Source organism: Macaca thibetana, chromosome 1 (genome assembly GCF_024542745.1).
Source record: "Macaca thibetana thibetana isolate TM-01 chromosome 1, ASM2454274v1, whole genome shotgun sequence".
Classification (NCBI taxonomy): domain Eukaryota; kingdom Metazoa; phylum Chordata; class Mammalia; order Primates; family Cercopithecidae; genus Macaca; species Macaca thibetana.
Window position 1 is genome coordinate 114026002 of NC_065578.1, and position 18813 is coordinate 114044814.

The window sequence follows — 18813 nt, forward strand, 5'->3', positions numbered from 1 at the left end:
AGGTAAAGAAAGTACGCTGCTGGACTCAGCAGAAATTTTAAATTACAACAGCTTACATTGAAGACCAGCTTGGCATTTCAGATTAGCAGCAGAATTATGGGTATAAACCAAAGGATCTTTTTACTATTAACTATTTCTTTTTGAAAATTGGGACAAGCCTTTTTGTTGGCAAAACTTAATAATATTTTAGTGTTTAGCCTTATGGCCAACCTCTCAATCAACAATATTGGAACACATTACAAAGGTGTTACTGAACCAAAATATTTGCTCATTTCTTTCCAACTCCTTTTTGTTACATTTTCAACTGGATTTCCCAACAGTATCCACAAATTGATATATCCAAACTAAGCATCTTCCTCCATGAACCTGCTTCTCCTTCAGTAATTCCTATCTTTATATAAGTTACCCTCCAATTTTCTCATTCCGCTTGTGTAAATACCCTTGTTGCCTACCCAAAGGTCATTTTCCCTACCTTTCTTACAAACAAAAAAATTTGATTTGAGCATTAATGTGCTCAGCCAAAAAACAACATTTGCTAGATTCCTTTGTGGCTAGAAGTGGCCATTTGACACAGCCTGGCCAACGTGATGTAAGCAGAATTGCTGGGTGGGATGTCTCCAAAAATTCTTTTAAAAGGGACCAGCTCAGCTGGCATATGTTTGCCTTTTGCCCTTCCTCTTCTTCCTGCCTGAAAAAGGAAATATGTGGATAGGGGGCTCCAAACCAACCATTGTTTTAACACAAATGGTGAGCAGGACAAGAGCCACATAAAGAGTATCCGAACAGAAACAAAGAATTAGGGTCCCTGATGCCATCCTAAAGCCACCATATTAGTCCAGGACTTCCCATATTTAGAATTCTTGTTTAATTAAAGAATGTTTTCTTAACAGACAGGGTCTCACTATGTTGCTCAGGCCAGGGTGTAGTGGTATTCACAGGAGTGATCCTACTACTCATCAGCACAGGAGTTTTGACCTGCTCTGTTTCAGACCTGGGCTGGTTCACTCCTTAGGCAACTTGGTGGTCCCTAACTCCTGGGAGGTCACCCTATTGATGCTGAAATTAGTATGGACACTTGATCAGCATAGATTACTATAGCCCAGAACTCCTGGACTCAAGCGATCCTCCTGCCTGAGCCTCCTGAGTAGCTGGGACTGCAAGCATGCAACACCATGCCCGGTCAGACTTCCTGATACATAAGAAAAATGGCCGGGCACTGTGGCTCATGCCTGTAATCCCAGCACTTTGGGAGGCCGAAGCAGGCAGATCACGAGGTCAAGAGATCGAGACCATCCTGATCAACACGGTGAAACCCCGTCTCTACTAAAAATACAAAAATTAGCTGGGTGTGGCGGCCTGTAGTCCCAGCTACTTGGGAGGCTCAGGCAGGAGAATTGCTTTAACTCGGGAGGCGGAGGTTGCAATGAGCTGAGATCACACCACTGCACTCCAGCCTGGTGACAGAGCGAGACTCTGTCTCAAAAAAGAAAAAGAAAAAGAAAAGAAAAGAAAAATAAATTTGTTTTAGTCACTGATTAGTCAGTTTTTTTTGGTTATTAGAAGCCAATGTAATTCTACCCAATAAGTCATTAGTTACCTCAAAGTTGGATAATTGCAATAGATTCCTAATTATCTCCCTTGCCTCCAATCCATATTGTATAATACCACCAGGTTAAATCTTCTGAAAAACCACTTGATCATTATATTCTCAGTTCGGAAACATTCAGTGACTCTTTTTTTTTGGAGATGGAGTCCTGCTCTGTCGCTTCGTCTGGAGTGCAGTGGGGCGCTCTTGGCTCACTGCAACCTCCATCTCCTGGGTTCAAGCGATTTTTCCTGCCTCAGCCTCCCGAGTAGCTGGAATTACAGGTGCACACCACCACACCTAATTTTTGTATTTTTAGTACAGACAGGGTTTCACCATGTTGTCCAGGCTTGTCTCTAACTCCTGACCTCGAGCAATCTGCCTGGCTTGGCTTCCCACAGTGCTAGGATTACAGGCGTGATCCACCGTGCCTTTATTTTTATGACTTTCTTAAGAAAATTTTCATGTAAGTAATCAAAAATGTAGTTCAAGAATGTTTATTGTAGCTAAACCTTTATGATAGTCAAAAGGCAGGAAAAACCCACATGTCTACAATAAAAGATTTAATAAAGCATGGTATAACCGTAAAGTAAAATGCCACACATTGAAATAACGATGTAGATGAATACATATTAACATGAAAAACATTCACAAAATGTTATTAGTGAAAATAATATTACGACAATGTATATATGGTATAATCTTGTCTTTGTAAAAAAGAAAAGTATTAATTTACATATCACTCTAAGCATTGAAAGCAGCTTGAGTAGTTTACACTCTTATTCTTTCTGGGTAGTGTGATGATGATGATTTTTACCCCATTCTTTTGGCTTATGTACATTTTCTACCATGAACAAGTATTATTTCTATCACCAGGAAACAAACTCTGAATTTAAAGCAAAACAAAAATAAAAATCTCAGTTGTATCATCGTTTGCAACCTTCAAGAAAAACGCCCAGAAATTCCCTCTAATGGGAAAAATCTATCTACTCATTCTTTTTCTCTAATTAAGCACGCGTTTCTTCAGGCATAAGCATATAAGATAAACTAGGCTCATTTAATTCTATTTTTGTTTTAGTTTTCAGCGAAAATATTGTTTTCTATGTCTTTTTTAAAAATTATACTTCAAGTTCTGGGATACATGTGCAGAACGTGCAGTTTTGTTACATAGGTATACACATGCCATGGTGGTTTGCTGCACCCATCAACCTGTCACCTACAGTAGGTAGTTCTTCTAATGTTTCCCCTCCCCTAGCCCCCCATCTATTTTTTATGTCTTTTGAAATGATTGGTGTGCAGATATTTCAGCTATGTGATGGACCACATCAGTTGGAGCTAACCTAGGGACTTAACCATTGTTTACAACATTATTTTAGGGGAAATCATTCTAAGATCCAAATATCAACTTTACAAAGGTACTTTTTAAATAAGAGATTTCTTGTAGTTCATTCAGTTGGAGATACCTGAGGATCTGCGGGAAGCAGATGACCTTGTACAGGAATGAACTGTACACAGATTGCTGTGCTTGGCTCCTTATTGTCCAGAAAGCCTTTACCTCCATTCTGCTATAGCAGGTCTCCCTCCCTGCTGTGAAACTTGCTGGGGCTCCCACCTCTTTCCAACTTGTTCATCACCCCACATCCTTCAATGCCTCAATGACCACAGTAAGTTGTGGTTGAGAAGACAGCATACCAAAGGGTTCTGTGGGGCTGAGGGTGACTGTCGGTAAACTGCCAGCTCCATTTTTTTTGTTACATTGCTTCAGTGGGAGCAGTTCTGAGTTCATTACAACTTCCAGTTTAGGAATAGAACTGGAACATAGTTGCCAGCAGCAACCATAGATTTTGTCATCCTGTTAGAGGTATATAACAATTCCTTTATACTTAAGGAATGCGTTTTGGTTTGGAGCATAACCAAACCTGTGGAATGATGAGGCATTTTATGGTACTTTACTACATTCAGTCTCATTTTCCCGTCAGTAGTAATTTCCCCTACATGCCTAAAAATAAAGAAGTCAAATTTTTAAGACACATCCTTTTCCGTGAGACAAACTGACTTTATTTCCTGTCTCTGGAATGGAACTGAAATTCAGCAATTTGCTTTAAACAAAACAAGCTGTACTTCAGCAGTGTACTATGTTCTGTTAGAGGAGAGAGGGAGGCATACTATGGGGTCCCTGCAATAAAAACAGTGCTAGATAGTGTTCTAACTTATTGTTTCTTGTTGATGTTGTTTTTACTATATATTAACTTATCTAATTTTCACAATAGTCTTTTGAAGAACTATTATTTCTTCCATGTTACAGTTGAAAAACTTCAGGTATGGAGAGGTTGACTTGCTCAAGGTCAGACAACTAATAAGTGGTAGAAGGGGCATTCAAGGCAAGGTATTCCGGCTCCAGAGTGGGGTCTCTTAAGCACTATGTTATACACCATCTCACTATTATGTAGAGTGCAATGAACATGATTGTGTCTATAGAATATTGGGATCTGGACTAGACTTGAGGTTGTGATCTAGTGATTCCCACTTTGATAGATAGTCGTAGAAGTAGATTGGTGAAGTCAAGTGGTTTTTATACTTTTACTTATGAAATCTTTTTTTTAAACTAAATCTTTTCTTCCCCCCACTAGAGACAGGGTCTCACTCTGTGGGCCAAACTGGAATGCAGTGGTGCCATTATAGCTTACTGCAGCCTCAAACTCCTGGGCTCAAGTGATCCTCCTGCCTCAGTTTCCTGAATAGCTAGGACTACAACAGGTGCGGGGCTAGCTAAGTTTTAAAACATTGTAGAGACAGGGTCTTGCTATGTTGCCCAGGCTGGTCTTGAATTCCTGGCCTCAAGTGTGGCCTCAAATGTGGCCTCAAGTGATCCTCCCACCTTGGCCTCCCAAAGTGCTGGGATTACAGCGTGAGCCACCATGCGCAGTCACTAGTAGTTTTTAAGCCATGCTGCTCAGTCCTTGGAGTATAAAGGAGACTTTTAGGAGAGGCTGAATGGCTGTGGTTCTGCTCCTCCTCCCTTGTCCCCCAACTTCAAGGAAGGAGGAGGAGGTAGGGTGAAGAACCGGTTGGGAAGAAGTGGGAGTTCCCAACAAGTTTCACACCAGATTAATTCCACGTTCATCTCTTTCATTTCAGGCTTTCATTCAAGATTTAGTTTGAGGCTGGGCATGGTGGCTCACACTTGGAATCTCAGCACTTTCAGAGGCCAAGGTGGGAGGATCACTTCATTTGCCATGCTAGTTTCATTTTGGACTTTAATAGTAAATGTCAAACTCCTCAGCTTCACAGGCAAAACAAGCATACACTTAAAAGATCTCTTGATCTAACTTTCAACATGTCTTTACACTTTATACCATTGATTTACAAAAATATTCCTATCAGGAATGTTGGGCCTCAGTTGTAAATGTGAATTGATTTACAAGAAAATGTTTTCAAATAATGTGCAAGTTTTCTTTCAGACTGAATTATAATCCACACATTTCAAGCTCCTACAGAAAGTATCGATAGCGCCAATTGTATCATGTCCACAGCATCCATTCGGGAAGATTGCCTTTCCTAACCTGGGTATTTCAGGCTGCTGCAAATAAAAGAGCCTGCTAGTAGGCAACTGCTAGCTACAACCACATCCTCCCCTATCAGGCACGTAGCTGCCTCTATCTTTAGAAACATTTAATACAACTCTAAGACCCAATATTGCAGGTGCTACCCATTTTTACTTCATATGGCTTCTACAAGTTGATGGTAATCTTAATTTATACTAGGTAAGAGACTAAGTTCATTCCTCCCCTCCATTCCCCATTCCCACCCCTGCTCCCCACCAACATCAATAGTTTATAATAGACTATTTTGGTGCAAGTGTGAAGTAAATCATGTGGTAGAATACAACTGCAAATAAGAATGGTCAACTCAACTCTTGGTTCATGAATCTGAACCCTCTTATATTCCTTTTGCAACTGGAAAGAATGTTTATCTCCATTTTGTATGTTCCTGAAGTTCCAGCTTTCTTTTATTAAGGTAAAGGGTCACATTTCACCGCCCAGTTACTTTTAAAAGTATTACAAAGCATACCCTTCCCACTTGGAAACTGGACATTGATTCTCTCTGTGCTCTCATGGAGCTGGACATGCTCAGTTTTGCAAAAAGAGGCCTCTTGGCCTCTTCTCATGTATTTATGGATATCAAATAACTCATGCAACTATGTTGGCCTTTCAGTGACCTTAAGTATTGCTTATGAGAACAGAAACCTTAATAGCACAGAGATGCACAGGACGTTCCCTCATATTCCAAATAAGTAAGTTTCTTTAGGTACCTTCTCATTATTTCCGTAGCTTTATTTTGCTGAACGGAATAGCAGTTCTCACCAGAAAACATCCTTTCCTCTTTTCTGTTATTAGAGGGTCAAATATTGGAACAAAATTTTGTAAAATGTGTATGAAAAAGAAACAGAATTGTGGACTGTTTCTCTCTCAAACTATCACCTAGGCCTCTATATGATGTGATAGTTTGAAAGATACAAAGTCCATAATTCTTTCTTTTTCATATACATTTTACAATTATTTATACTCTTTCTAGTTGTCCTAGCTAGAAAAAATACTGTCATTTAAAATTGGTTTTCCCAAGCTTGCTTCAGCCACATGTTAATGACCTACCTTCCCTGCCTCCTTTTTAAGAAAAAAAAGTGAAGAAGAAAAATTGTGATAAGTCTTTCGTAGAGTAAACCAAGGTCTCCAAAATTACAGTATTCTAGTGTTAGTTGAAAATGCCTAGATTTGATATTATTCTTTTAAAAATCTCCTTAAGGTTGAGAAATCTGATATATCCTAATTCAACTCTCCAATTTTGTAAGTGAAGAAACTGGGCCAGCGTAGTAAAATTATATTGGGCCTCAAGTTCTCCAGCCCCTAGCATCAATGCTCCTCCACCTATACCAAGATTGCTAGATTGTGCAGTAATGCAAAAACGAGACAAAAGAGCTCCAATGGCATCTTAATGTATGCAAATCTGACAAATAGCTATGAATCATCCGCAGGGTAATACTTTAAAGCAGGCTTTGATATATTTTATATTATGATGAAACAAGGAACTCAGATATTCCAACACTTCCAAATGTCATATCCAAAAGTTTGAAATTAGTATTAGCGCTTTAGTGAATATAAGAATTACGACTAAGCCAAGAACTTCCAGTTTTTATTTTTTAAACATCATTTAACAAGAAAAACATTCAACCAAATTAAAAAGAATTAGGTTGGATTAATTTACAATAAAATAATCAACTTAAAATATCAGCCCTTCCATTTAGGGCCAAGGAGGCCAATAGTTCCTGTTTAAACAGCAGAATTGCACAATTATTTTTATCTATATTTGATGGCACAAAAAAATAGAAGTCTTACAACTTCCACGGACACCCTTCCCTCCCTCCAGAGTAGAGTTCATCATACAATTCCATCTTAGGTCAGTACTCAGGCTTTTAAAAATCATCTTACATTTTGAAATATAATACAACTACTCTGGTAACAAGAATACTTTTAAAACAATTCTTATAGAAAACAAATACCTTAGATAATTGTGTGGCACATTAGACTGCTCAAAGAAACAGCAAAGATGAAAAATAATGTACAAGAATTATAGTCCCTTGTTTATAGAAACCATCCAAATAAAATATTTTCCCTAATTTTCCTTGCTTCTTATAATTTATTAGCAGAGATGAATTACAAGAAGCAGAATGCACCATTTTTTGGTTCTTGGTTGTAGCTGCCAGCTTAGGAGTTCATGACTATAAATATAAAGCAAATATGATTATGCTCACAAGTTCTGGAATGGGAAAAAACTCCAGATATGTCTAACGTGTTTCTCTATCCTTGCTTTCAAGTCATGACAAAAAAATTCACAGCAGTTTAAAGGATGGTGAAAGACTAAACATGGGCCCACTAAAATAGAGATTAACTTTACCTATTACACTCCTATAGTGAAAACTGTAGTAAGTATGATATTGTATTAAGTAACGTTCTATAGTAAGCTGTTGGAGCAAACACAGCATTTGACAGGTTCATTTACAGACCGGGCATGGTAGCCTTTAGACAGAACATCTTATTTTCACACTCTTGAACATGTAACCTTTAAAAAAACCAAAAGGAATATGTAACTTATGACAGCTGGCCAGGCACTTAAATCTGGGGAAAGAGAAGGATTTTGAGGTAAACTAGAATTATTTTCAGCAATAACAAACATAGCCTAAAAACCACGTTTTACATCACACTGAAGTTATTCAGCTTTTAACTATAGTTTGTCACTCCTTTGTGCCAAAATTCACACCTAGGTGTAACTTTATTTTTTTTTTTGGAGACAAGTCTCACTCTGTCACCCAGGCTGGAGTGTGGTGGCATGATCTCCGCTCACTGTAACCTCCACCTCCTGGGTTCAAGTGATTCTCCTGCCTCAGCCTCTCAAGTAGCTGGGACTACAGGCATGGGCTACCATACCCGGCTAATTGTAACTTCTTAAGAAGCTATTCAAAGAACATACTCAAGTCTGAATTTTGGCCCCATTTAGAAACTTCTGTGCTTAGAACATACTTGAGAAAACTGTAAGTATATACATACAAGGGCTATTGGCACAGGAGCCCAAGATGAGTATCTTTCTCCCTAATTTGACATCAAATTTAATAGATTTTTAAGGAAAAGAATCACACTGCCAGTCACAGACACTAAAAAAAAAAAAAAAAAAAAAAAAGAAAATGACTGAGGTGATAAGCCTCAGGAAAATTACAGAGTAACACCGCTCCAGAAGGAGCAGAAACAGAAAAGCAGAATTTCTGTTTACAAATGATGATAGTACTGTGAAAGCTCCCAGAATTAGCAGTAAGGAGCACAACTCTCCAGGTTCATTATACTCTGGGCACAGTATATGTTTCTTCTTTTCTGAATTTCAAGGTAATATGACATTTGCTTAATAAATGAAAATTCCTAATATAGAAGATGTAGGACCTCAGTAAGTATTTAGATATTAAAGACAGGAACAAAGTGGCCATTTTGGAATTAGTCTTTTATCAAAAGTTATCCAAGTCTGTTTTTCATGAGAATTACCAGGGTATTATCTGCAAATGAAAATGCCAAGCCTCCAAATCCTTATAACTATCAATTAATTATATTTTCCATTCCTGTCTCAACAATTTCAACTTCCTGTTTTGAGCAAACTCATCAGCTTAATCAACATCTTGTTTTAAACCCTTCAAAGAACATTATGAGTAAAGAAAATTTAAAACATTTTTCAGCTGAGACATCCTCATTCTCAAATGAGAATATTGGCTTTAGAGTTTCTACATGGTTAAAAGAAAAAAAAAGGTTTAAATACGTGATACCGAGTTTTCCAGTCATGGTAAAGGGTTTGTGCTAACTGATCTCTTCTTTCCTTGCAGGGCTAACTACAGGCACCCAGCAAAAGTACTAGTTGGAGTTAATGGTGCAATGAGCAAATGTAGAAGAATTTCTTTCTCTGTGATGCTAACTGGATTGTTCAAGTTTTGAAACTGTGACCCTGGTCCATTAGCACCATGCTTTACTCAACTGAAATAATCAAGCCCCTCCTGCTGTGGGGGAAGCTGTAGAAGATGGGGTAAGAAGGGGATTGGGGGCAATTATATACATCATTAAGATACCATGATATACAGTGAAAATGTAATTTGTTAATATACTATATTTGAGGTTTGAAAATCACTGATCACAGCTATTAAATAACAATGCACCAAAGTTTTACAATATTTGAACACCTGCAAATGTAGAGCTTTCTGGTATGACCCAAATTTGAATACAAATGGAAGTTCATTGAATAGTAGGTTTATCAGTAAGCTAGAGGAAACGAATTACATACATTGTATAGGTAGTAACCTATGAAAAAAGTGGAGATTAGGTAAAAATTAAGTGAAATTACTCATATGCTTTCAGTTTCATCTTTCTCCTGGGAAAGCCCCAAAACAGGCCTCTGGAAAACCAACTTCATACATGTACAAAATGGCATCTGCTCTCAAATAGATATAGCTTTCCCTCAATGGTTGATAAGTCACAGAAGTATCTCAGACATTCATTTCATGCATAAGGATTTTTGAGACATCTATTCCATTGAAATATTATAAAGGAAGTCTACAAACCACTTCTAGGAAAAAGGCACTTCACTGTGAAAGTTGGATTTAATTACGTCAAAGTAGTGAAGACTAGGATAGACTCAAAATTCAGTATTCATTTTTGTATTTATGAATCTAGAGCAGATGCCAGTTTAGAGAATACAGCCGAAAACATTATAAACAAACCAAACAGCAATAACTATATTCTTGGCAAAACAGTAATTTATGACATTTCTCCAAAAATTAGCATAGTTCTAAGTTCAACAGTAAAAAGAAAAAAAAAATCACCAGCAGTTGCTACTTTAGAGCTCAAGACACTGTTTCCAACAGAATTTCACGTTTGCGGTTTGGTTCTGTTTCAGACATGAACTGCTTTTCAGATGAAAAACCTGGGGTGGCAGAGGTGTGTTTGTGCTGTGGAAGAACCCAGGGCAGAAAAATAACAGGGAGTAACAAGAGGTGCATTTCTCTGGTCAGACAGCCAAGTGAGGAGGTAGTTATTCTGAGAACTTCTCAAATAGAGAGTACTGTACTAAACTACTGAGAGCTGGGGAAGTAGCAGGAGCTTCTCTGTGAGACTGAAGATAGCAACAGGAATACTTCTCCTCCAGGGAAGTCAGGACCAGGGTGTCAGTGCAGCTGAAATAAAAACAGAATTTGTGTAAGTGACACATTCAGAGTATAAGAAAAACAAGTATACGAAATTAACAGGAATGAGAATACATTTCCAAACTTGTCCTACCTTGAAAGTGGCTCTTTTCTGATAGAACTTTAAAAGTATCTGTAAACAAAGAACACAAACCATGTCATTATTATCTAGTTTCAAAGTAGTGATCCTTCAAATTCCTGGTCATTGCCAGGAATAGGGTATGCCTACATTTCATAAATAATGTCTTATAATTTCTAATGTTAGCAAAAATATAAAGATACCTGTAGAATAATCAAATGTTTTAAATACTTTAGACCTCAGTACTTTCAGAAAGGATGCCATATGGAAAATATGCAGAAAAGAATAGGCAGAAGCTCAAATAACATATAGACGATAACACTAACACTCCTCCAAAAATTGACCAATACTAAATACTAAGATTTATAATTATGCCAAGAAACCATATGCTTACCTTGTTACATCACCACACATGGTAATCCCATACAACCCTGAGTCCCATCATCACTGCTGTTGAGTTTTTTCATTCGGTACTGGCGTATTTCTCTTACCAGTGTGTAAAAAGCATCTTCAACACCCTATAAAAGGAAAAAATGAAAAAAAATGAGAGAGCTAACTCAACGGACACAATCCAAATTGTAAGCTCTCTTGCACTTGTATCTCTTTATGTGGACATAAGATTCCAATTACATAATGAATAGCTGATAAAATAAAATATGGTGATTTAAGGAAGAGAACACTAAATTTCACATTCCTATTGAATCACATGAACAGGCTGATAGAAAAATGGCACATTTTGCCAAATAAACATTCAGGCAAAGGAAAAGGGTAATGTGAGACATACAGAACAAAACTACATTAAACTAAAGACTCCATTCAGGAGACTTAAGCCCTAAACAGGGGCTGGTTTTGACAGAGAAATAACTAATGTTTATAAATATTTTTAGTCAAGGATCTTCAGAAGAAATATTTGTGGATGTTAATGCAGGAGTTAACATGCCATAATAGACTATTAATACATTCATTTTGGGTTTAAACAAGCGATAAAAAAAAGAACACTATTAAAAATGTCTAACAACAGGCCGGGCGTGGTGGCTCACGCCTGTAATCCCAGCACTTTGGGAGGTCCAGGTGGGAGGATCACTTGAGGCCAGGAGTTCGAGACCAGCCTGGGCAACATGGTAAAACCCCATCTCTACTAAAAGCACAAAAATTAGCCAGGCATGATGATGCGCCCGTAGTCCCAGCTACTTGGGAGGCTGAGGCAGGAGAATCACTTGAATCCAAGAGACGGAGGCTGCAGTGAGCTGAAATTGCACCACTGCACTCCAGCTTAGAAGACAGAGTGAGACTGTGCCTAAAAAAGAAGAAAAGAAAAAAATGCATAACAAAGAATATGAACATGGATCACATCTCTACCAGAGTTAATCAACTGATGTTCTCTCGCCTACAGCAAACTGTTGCACAAATGCTGAAAGCTGTACCATACCTGTCTGGTCTTGGCTGAGGTTTCAATGAATGGAATCCCGTAACTCTTGGCCAGTTCGTGGGCTTGTTTTGTATCAACTGTCCTTGTTGGCAAATCACACTTGTTTCCCACTAGCACCATAGGTACATCATCTGAGTCTTTTACTCGCTTAATCTGCTCCCTAAAAACGGGAATATATTATCAGAAAATAAGAAAAACAAGATTAGGCTGGGTGCAGTGGCTCATGCCTGTAATCTCAGCACTTTGGGAGGCTGAGGAGGGCAGATTGCTAGAACCCAGGAGTTCTGAGATTAGCCTGGGCAACATGGCAAAACCCGGTCTCTACAAAAAATATAAAAATTGGGCCAGGTGCAGTGGCTCACACCTGTAATCCCAGCACTTTGGCTGAGGTGGGCGGATCACAAGGTCAGGGTCTGGCCACTAGAGTGAAACCCCATCTCTACTAAAAATACAAAAATTAGCCAGGTGTGGTGGCAGGCACCTGTAGTCCCAGCTACTCGGGAAGCTGAGGCAGGAGACTCGCTTGAACCCGGGAGGCGAAGATTGCAGCGAGCCACGATCACGCCACTACACTCTAGCCTGGGCGACAGAGTGAGACTCCATCCCCACCCGTCAAAAAAAAAAAAAAAAAAAAAAAAGTATATATATACACACACACACACACACACACATATATTATAGCTGGGTGTGGTGGCTCATGCCTGTAGTCCCAGCTAATTGGGAGACTGAGGTGGGAGGATCACCTGGGCCCAGAAAGGTCGAGGCTGCAGTGAGCCATAATTGTTCCACTGCACTCCAGCCTGGGCAGCAGGAAAAAAGAAAGAAAAGAAAGGGAAGAAAGAAAAGAAAAAAAAAAAAGGAAAAGGAAAGAGAGAGAGAGAGAAAGAACAAGAGAAAGAAAGACAAGATTTCAGGAAGGAATAAATGGCTAGGGCAAAAAAGAAATTAGCAAATTTTATGTAGCCCTATTAACTTCTAGTATTTTTGCTTTTTTCTACCACTTAGAGAAGACGTTGTATATGAAGGAGACTGCTTTAGACTTGATGCAACAGCCATCAGGAAGCCATAAGTACAAGCTCACCTTCTACTGGAAGTGGATGGGTCTTTTATCCTGACAGATGCCCTAGTTAGGCTCCTGGATTCTCCAAAGAACTTGGCTCTGGATTTAATTGGCAACTAGAAATCACTCCTTAGATTAAGGTCTAAAGTATAAAAAGTGAAGCTCACTGCTGCTAATAACTGGCGTGACAGTATTTAATGGAAGGCAATCTATCACTTTTGAAGATGGGTGGTGCTCAAACATTTTCTTCAAACAAATTATAGATGAAGCTGGGCATGGTGACTCCCACCCATAGTCTTAGCACTCTGGGAGATTGAGGTGGGAGGACCACTTGACCTAGGAGTCTGAGACCAGCCTGGGTAACCTGGTGAAACCTTGCTTCTACAAAAAATACAAAAATTAGCTGGGTATGGTGGCACATGTGCCTGTGGTTCCAGCTATTCGGGAAGCTGAGGTGGGAGGATCCCTAGATCCCTGAGAGGTTGAGCCCTGAGAGTGTCATGTCACCGCACTCCGGCTTGGGCAACAGAGGTAGACTCCTCCTTAAAAAACTAAAACAGGCTGGGCACGGTGGCTAACACCTGTAATCCCAGCACTCTGGGAGGCCGAGTTAAGTGGATCACCTGAGGTCAGGAGTTTGAAACCAGTCCAGCCAACATGGTGAAACCCCATCTCTACTAAAAATAAAAATAAAAAAACTAGCCGGGAATGGTGGTGGACGCCTGTAATTCCAGCTACTTGGGAAGCTGAGGCAGGAGAACCTCTCAAACCCGGGAGGCGGAGGTTGCAGTGAGCCGAGATCGCACCATTGTACTCCAGCTTGGGCAACAAGAGCGAAACTCAGTCTCAAAAAAAAAAAAAAAAAAAAAAAAAAAAAAAAAGAAAAACTAAAACAAAACATTGTATCTGGAAGCCCAACCTATACAACAGAAAACTAAGAACTGCTCTTAGTAAAGGGAGGCTGAAGCATCTAGAACTCCTGACAACGCCCCCTTCAATGACATGTAAGACACACCACACCTGGGAAAACTATTGCTTTAGATTGTCTTGACCAACACAATCCAACAGTACTTTATGTGATGATGGAAATGGTCTATATCTGTACTGTTCAACATGGTAGCCACTAGTAGCTATTGAGCATTTGGTGGTCAAGGAACTAATTTTTAAATTTTATTTAATCTTAATTAACTATAAATAACTACATACTGCACAGTACTGTTCTAGACTCTACCCCTGGATTACCCACAAGATCATGCATCTGAACTACACTCTATTGGCTGTTTGCAAAACTATGCTTGATGGCAGTAGCCTACATTAAGGGATAAGACAGCCTAAAGCACCTGGACCATGTCACTGTTAGGTTACTAGTGATTTTTACATTAAACAAGCCTCTTTGAGGATCCATGGGAAAATTTCCTTCTAGTAGCAATATAATTCTGCTTCTTCTGAGCAACTTAACTGCTTTCAGCATACAGATACTGAATCTTTCAGTTGGCTACTTTCTTTTTCACAACAGTGACCAAATTGTAGTCCACCTTTAGAAAGTCATTGGAGCTTCATGCACAATCACACAATATGCTCATTCCTAAATTTGTTTTATTTCCTTTACCCTATTTTTTTGGTCTCACTTAAGCCTATTTTTCATTAATTTTATCTTGCTCTACTATATGCATTTTCATAAGATGTTTTAAATACTCTTTGGTTTGAGGTAAGGCATACAGAAAAATGAACAAATTTCTTGTAAGAAAGAAATGACTTCTAGAAATTCAACAAACATTTATTAGATGCACGCCACCAAGTGTGGGCATTTTATTAAGTACTGCTATTACTTTTAGACAATAAAAATGGGAAGTACAACAGGTTAGGAAAAGAACACTTGAATTCAGCTTTGGACCAATCTGCTTTTGAGAGCAGACATCTTCACATGGACAGGAAATAAGCCAAGACTCAAGTCTTTAGGCAGAACACTTAAGTTGCATTTACTGTGTGCCAGGCACTATTCTGAGTGATTTGCATATTTATTAAAACTGTAATCTTCATAACAACTCTATGAGGTAGGTATTATTATTTAAATAGAGCTAGGTTTCAATCCAGGTAGAATTCCTATTCTTAACCATTATATTACTCTGTTTAAGAACACTGTGCTAAGAAAAAGGAGCTTTGGGTTTTTGGTCCCGGCTCTGCTACTAATAACAATCCTGACTCCAAAACCTAACAAACCACCTTCTGAACTCTTTCTGATTCTGCAAAATAAGAATATTGTACTAGAATTTTTATGGTCCAATCTAGCTTTGAAACTTTATGGTTCTATGGACAAAGTCTATCTTTATGTTCCTTTGCTTTGTTTTCATCTTTATGTACTCCCTATTTACTTTTTTCTATCATTTTGTTTTTTATTTTTAATTTTTTATGGAGACAGAATCTTGCTCTGTTGATTAGGCTGGAGTGCAGCAGTGCAGTGGAGTGAGCATGCCTCGACCTCCTGAGCTCACGTGATCCTCCAACCTCTGCCTCCCGAGTAGCTGCCACCATGTGTGACTAATTTTTTTATTTTTATTTTTGTAGAGAAAGGGTCTTGCTCTGTTGCCCAAGCTGGTCTCCAACTCCTGGGCTCAAAGTGATCCTCCCGCCTTGGCATCCCAGAGCACTGACATTCCAGGTGTAAGCCACTGTGCCTGGCCCATCTTTTCCATTACATAGTGAAAGATGTTTCTTGGAGATGTTTTCCTCTCTGAAATTCCTTTGTGATCTCCAATTACAACAACTCTGGTTCCGAGTTGTTCCCAGTAGCAAGCTTCACTTATGTATTATCAAACATTATAGTAACAGTATATTATGCAAAATAAATTCCAGTATTAACTTTCAGTAATTACCCTAGATTCTCAATGTCAAACAACCTAAAACCAACTCTTCCTGTAATTAAAAAGCTCTATCTTCCCTAGTGTGTTAACCTCATTTCCCTATAAAGCTTCAGAACACAAAGATCATCCTTTCAGAGAAAACAATGCTCCTAGTACCTGTAGAGATTAATATCCGCAAATGACTTGCTATTATTGATGGCAAATACACAGAGGAAGCCTTCGCCTGTCCTCATGTATTGGTCTCTCATGGCACTGTACTCTTCTTGTCCAGCTGTATCCAGTATGTCCAACAAACAGGTTTCACCATCTATAACCACCTGTTTTCTGTAAGAATCCTGCGGGTGTGGAGGGTAAGGGAAGGAGGGAGGTTCAATTTTTATTAAAAACCACAGGGAATGCAATGCTATTGTCAAGGTCAAATAAGCCTCTAACTATTCAAGCCCATTTCTGCCTATCTGGTTTGTCCCTCAAATTGCTAATATAAAATCACAAACAAAAAGTATCCAATATCACCCTATGTAAAAGAAAACCCACCAAATTCTATATGCCTGCAGAAAATAAAGATGGTCACTCTGTTCCTGGAAAAGATTAAAAAAACACAGTAACTCAAATGACAACTCTACTGCAGCCAGGAGGCTACAGATTAGGTACCTAGTGTATTTCACTAAGCTATGAACTGTACTATTTTATTTGTGCTGTTTATTTTACTTTAAGAAATCTAAACATACCTTCACCAATTATAACCTGGCCCTATATACATCATTTGTGTTTATGACTAAATAAACAAATACCTTTTGTTTCAGAGAAGGTTATAACACTAAATATTTTTTTTCTCATGACAGAACGTACCTTTGGGAAATATTCCTGAATCAAATTCTTAAAGGTTCCAAACAAGGTATAGTTATGATTAATTTCTCAGGAAGACAGACAGGCATAGTTCATATAAAAAAAAAAAACTTTCATTTTGGTTTTATGGCAACAGGCCCTTTACTTGTATTTTAATGTCATCACACTTGGAGAAGTCTCTGGAGTACTGGAAGTGCTCTATGTGGTTATCTGGGTGGTAGCTACATGACTATATAAAAACGCAAAAAGCACTGGGTTCTAGACATAAAATTTATGAATTTTACTTATGTAAATTGCTCAATAAATCAAACATTTAAAAATATTTAATTAAAATATTAAACATATCATGTAAAATATTAAAGCTGTTAAGCTGGAAATAAAGATTTTGCCAAGGGTTAGCAACCAATTTTTTTATAGTTAGTTTGCATCAATTAAACACTAGTAGCCAGATGGTAGGGAGGCCAGGTGTTGATTAAAATAATCTCTAAAGTTAGGCATTTCTAAACTGAACAAAATTACAAAACCGTTTATTTATCTATTTATTTATTCGTTTATTTTTTGAGAAGGAGTCTCCCTGTGTCGCCCAGGCTGAAGGGCTGTGGCGTGATCTCGGCTCACTGCACTCTCTGCCTCCGGTTCAAGCGATTCTCCTGCCTCAGCCTCCTGAGTAGCTGAGATTACAGGTGCGTGCCACCACACCCAGCTAATTTTTGTATTTTAGTAGAGATGGGGTTTCACCATGTTGATCAGGCTGGTCTTGAACTCCTGACATCGTGATCTGCCCGCCTCCGCCTCCCAAAGTGCTGGGATTACAGGCGTGAGCCACCGCGTCCGGCAAAACCCTTTATTTAAAGAGCCTTAGATGCCACTTACTGAAGACAATCTGTACCATGAACCCTCACAATACAATAGAATCTCTAAGTACCATTACATAGTACTTTACCATTCATAAATAACTTAAATATATTAACTTTCCATAACATCCCTGTGTGGTAGGCAGGACAAGTTTATGATAATACATGAGGAAAATGAGGTTGAGAGAGATTCATTTGCTCAATATCACACAACTAAACAATCTCCCATACAGTCTCGCTACTATGGCCTGTGTTTCTCATGTAATAGAGCTGTCATATATGAAGAAACTCACGAATGAACTCAACACTGAGTTTGCAAGTTTACAGAACTGTTAAAAACTGGACGTTTTAGAAACTTCAGCAGCTAATAAAAATGAACTGTTCTCTATAAACACGTTAAGCTTATTGCATAACTGAATGTAGTACCCAAAATAACTTTTACTTTCTCTCCTCTTATTTCTTTAATAAAGAATATAGGTAAAGATGATCTGACACGTGAGAGACAGGGTCAGGTCAGCGGGCTACCACTGGGCCTCACCTCTATGGTGGGATCATATTCATCTACAAAGTGGTTCTGGATTAGCTGGATTGTCAGTGCGCTTTTCCCAACACCACCTGCTCCAACCACCACCAGTTTGTACTCAGTCATTTCACACCAGCAAGAACCTGTTGGAAACCAGTAATCAGGGTTAATCGGCGAGCACCACAGCTAAAGTACTTTAAAGCTTTCTATAATCAATGGAAATGAAAACCCTAGCGTAACCTGCCATTTGGTTCTTAAAGTGACTCGGGAACGCAAAAACACCGGACCAATATCGGCATCACGTTTCTGGAGTACAGTTTTCTAGCAACCCCCACCCTTGGCTATTTTTCAACAGTCCTTGGGCCCCGCCCTCGCCTAAGCAATGGAAATCCCCCTTCCTATTACTCCCCGAAGCCTTCTCAGCTCTAGCGGGAAGCCTCCAGGCCGCAACTCCTTCCCATTCTCCCTTCTGCCTCCAAAGATCTCCCCACGTAGGCACCAAATGGAAGGACCCCCGCCCAAGGCCTTTGTCTCCAGCTGGTAGATTCTGCTCGATTTCTGGCATCAGTGAAACGCCTGAACATTCCACAGCCCAAAGCCAAACACTATGCATGCGAGAAACTTACCTCAAGCTCCACTGCCTCTGCTTTGGACAGATTCAGGACCACAGCAGGGAAAATTGTTGGAGACCCCGGAACCGCCATGAACAGCCCCCACCAGGGAGCGGCACTTCCGGCCCCGCCCGCTACGTAATCAGTCGGCGCCCCAGGCGCCTGTGTCCCCGCCCCGGCCACGTGGGCCTCCGAACC

The 18813-nt window shown here is 39.2% G+C and overlaps 1 protein-coding gene across 1 annotated transcript; it reads right to left on the bottom strand.

Moving 5' to 3' along the window:
* Positions 1 to 6751: 6751 nt before the first annotated feature.
* On the bottom strand, positions 6752 to 18811 carry NRAS (NRAS proto-oncogene, GTPase). The gene is made up of 7 exons (XM_050748343.1): positions 18631 to 18811; positions 18020 to 18147; positions 15938 to 16116; positions 11861 to 12020; positions 10826 to 10949; positions 10447 to 10485; positions 6752 to 10343 (listed from the first exon to the last, which is right to left on the bottom strand). Exons 2-5 carry the CDS (start codon positions 18128 to 18130, stop codon positions 10830 to 10832), a joined length of 570 nt encoding a protein of 189 aa, XP_050604300.1. The 5' UTR covers positions 18131 to 18147; positions 18631 to 18811; the 3' UTR covers positions 6752 to 10343; positions 10447 to 10485; positions 10826 to 10829.
* Positions 18812 to 18813: the final 2 nt, after the last annotated feature.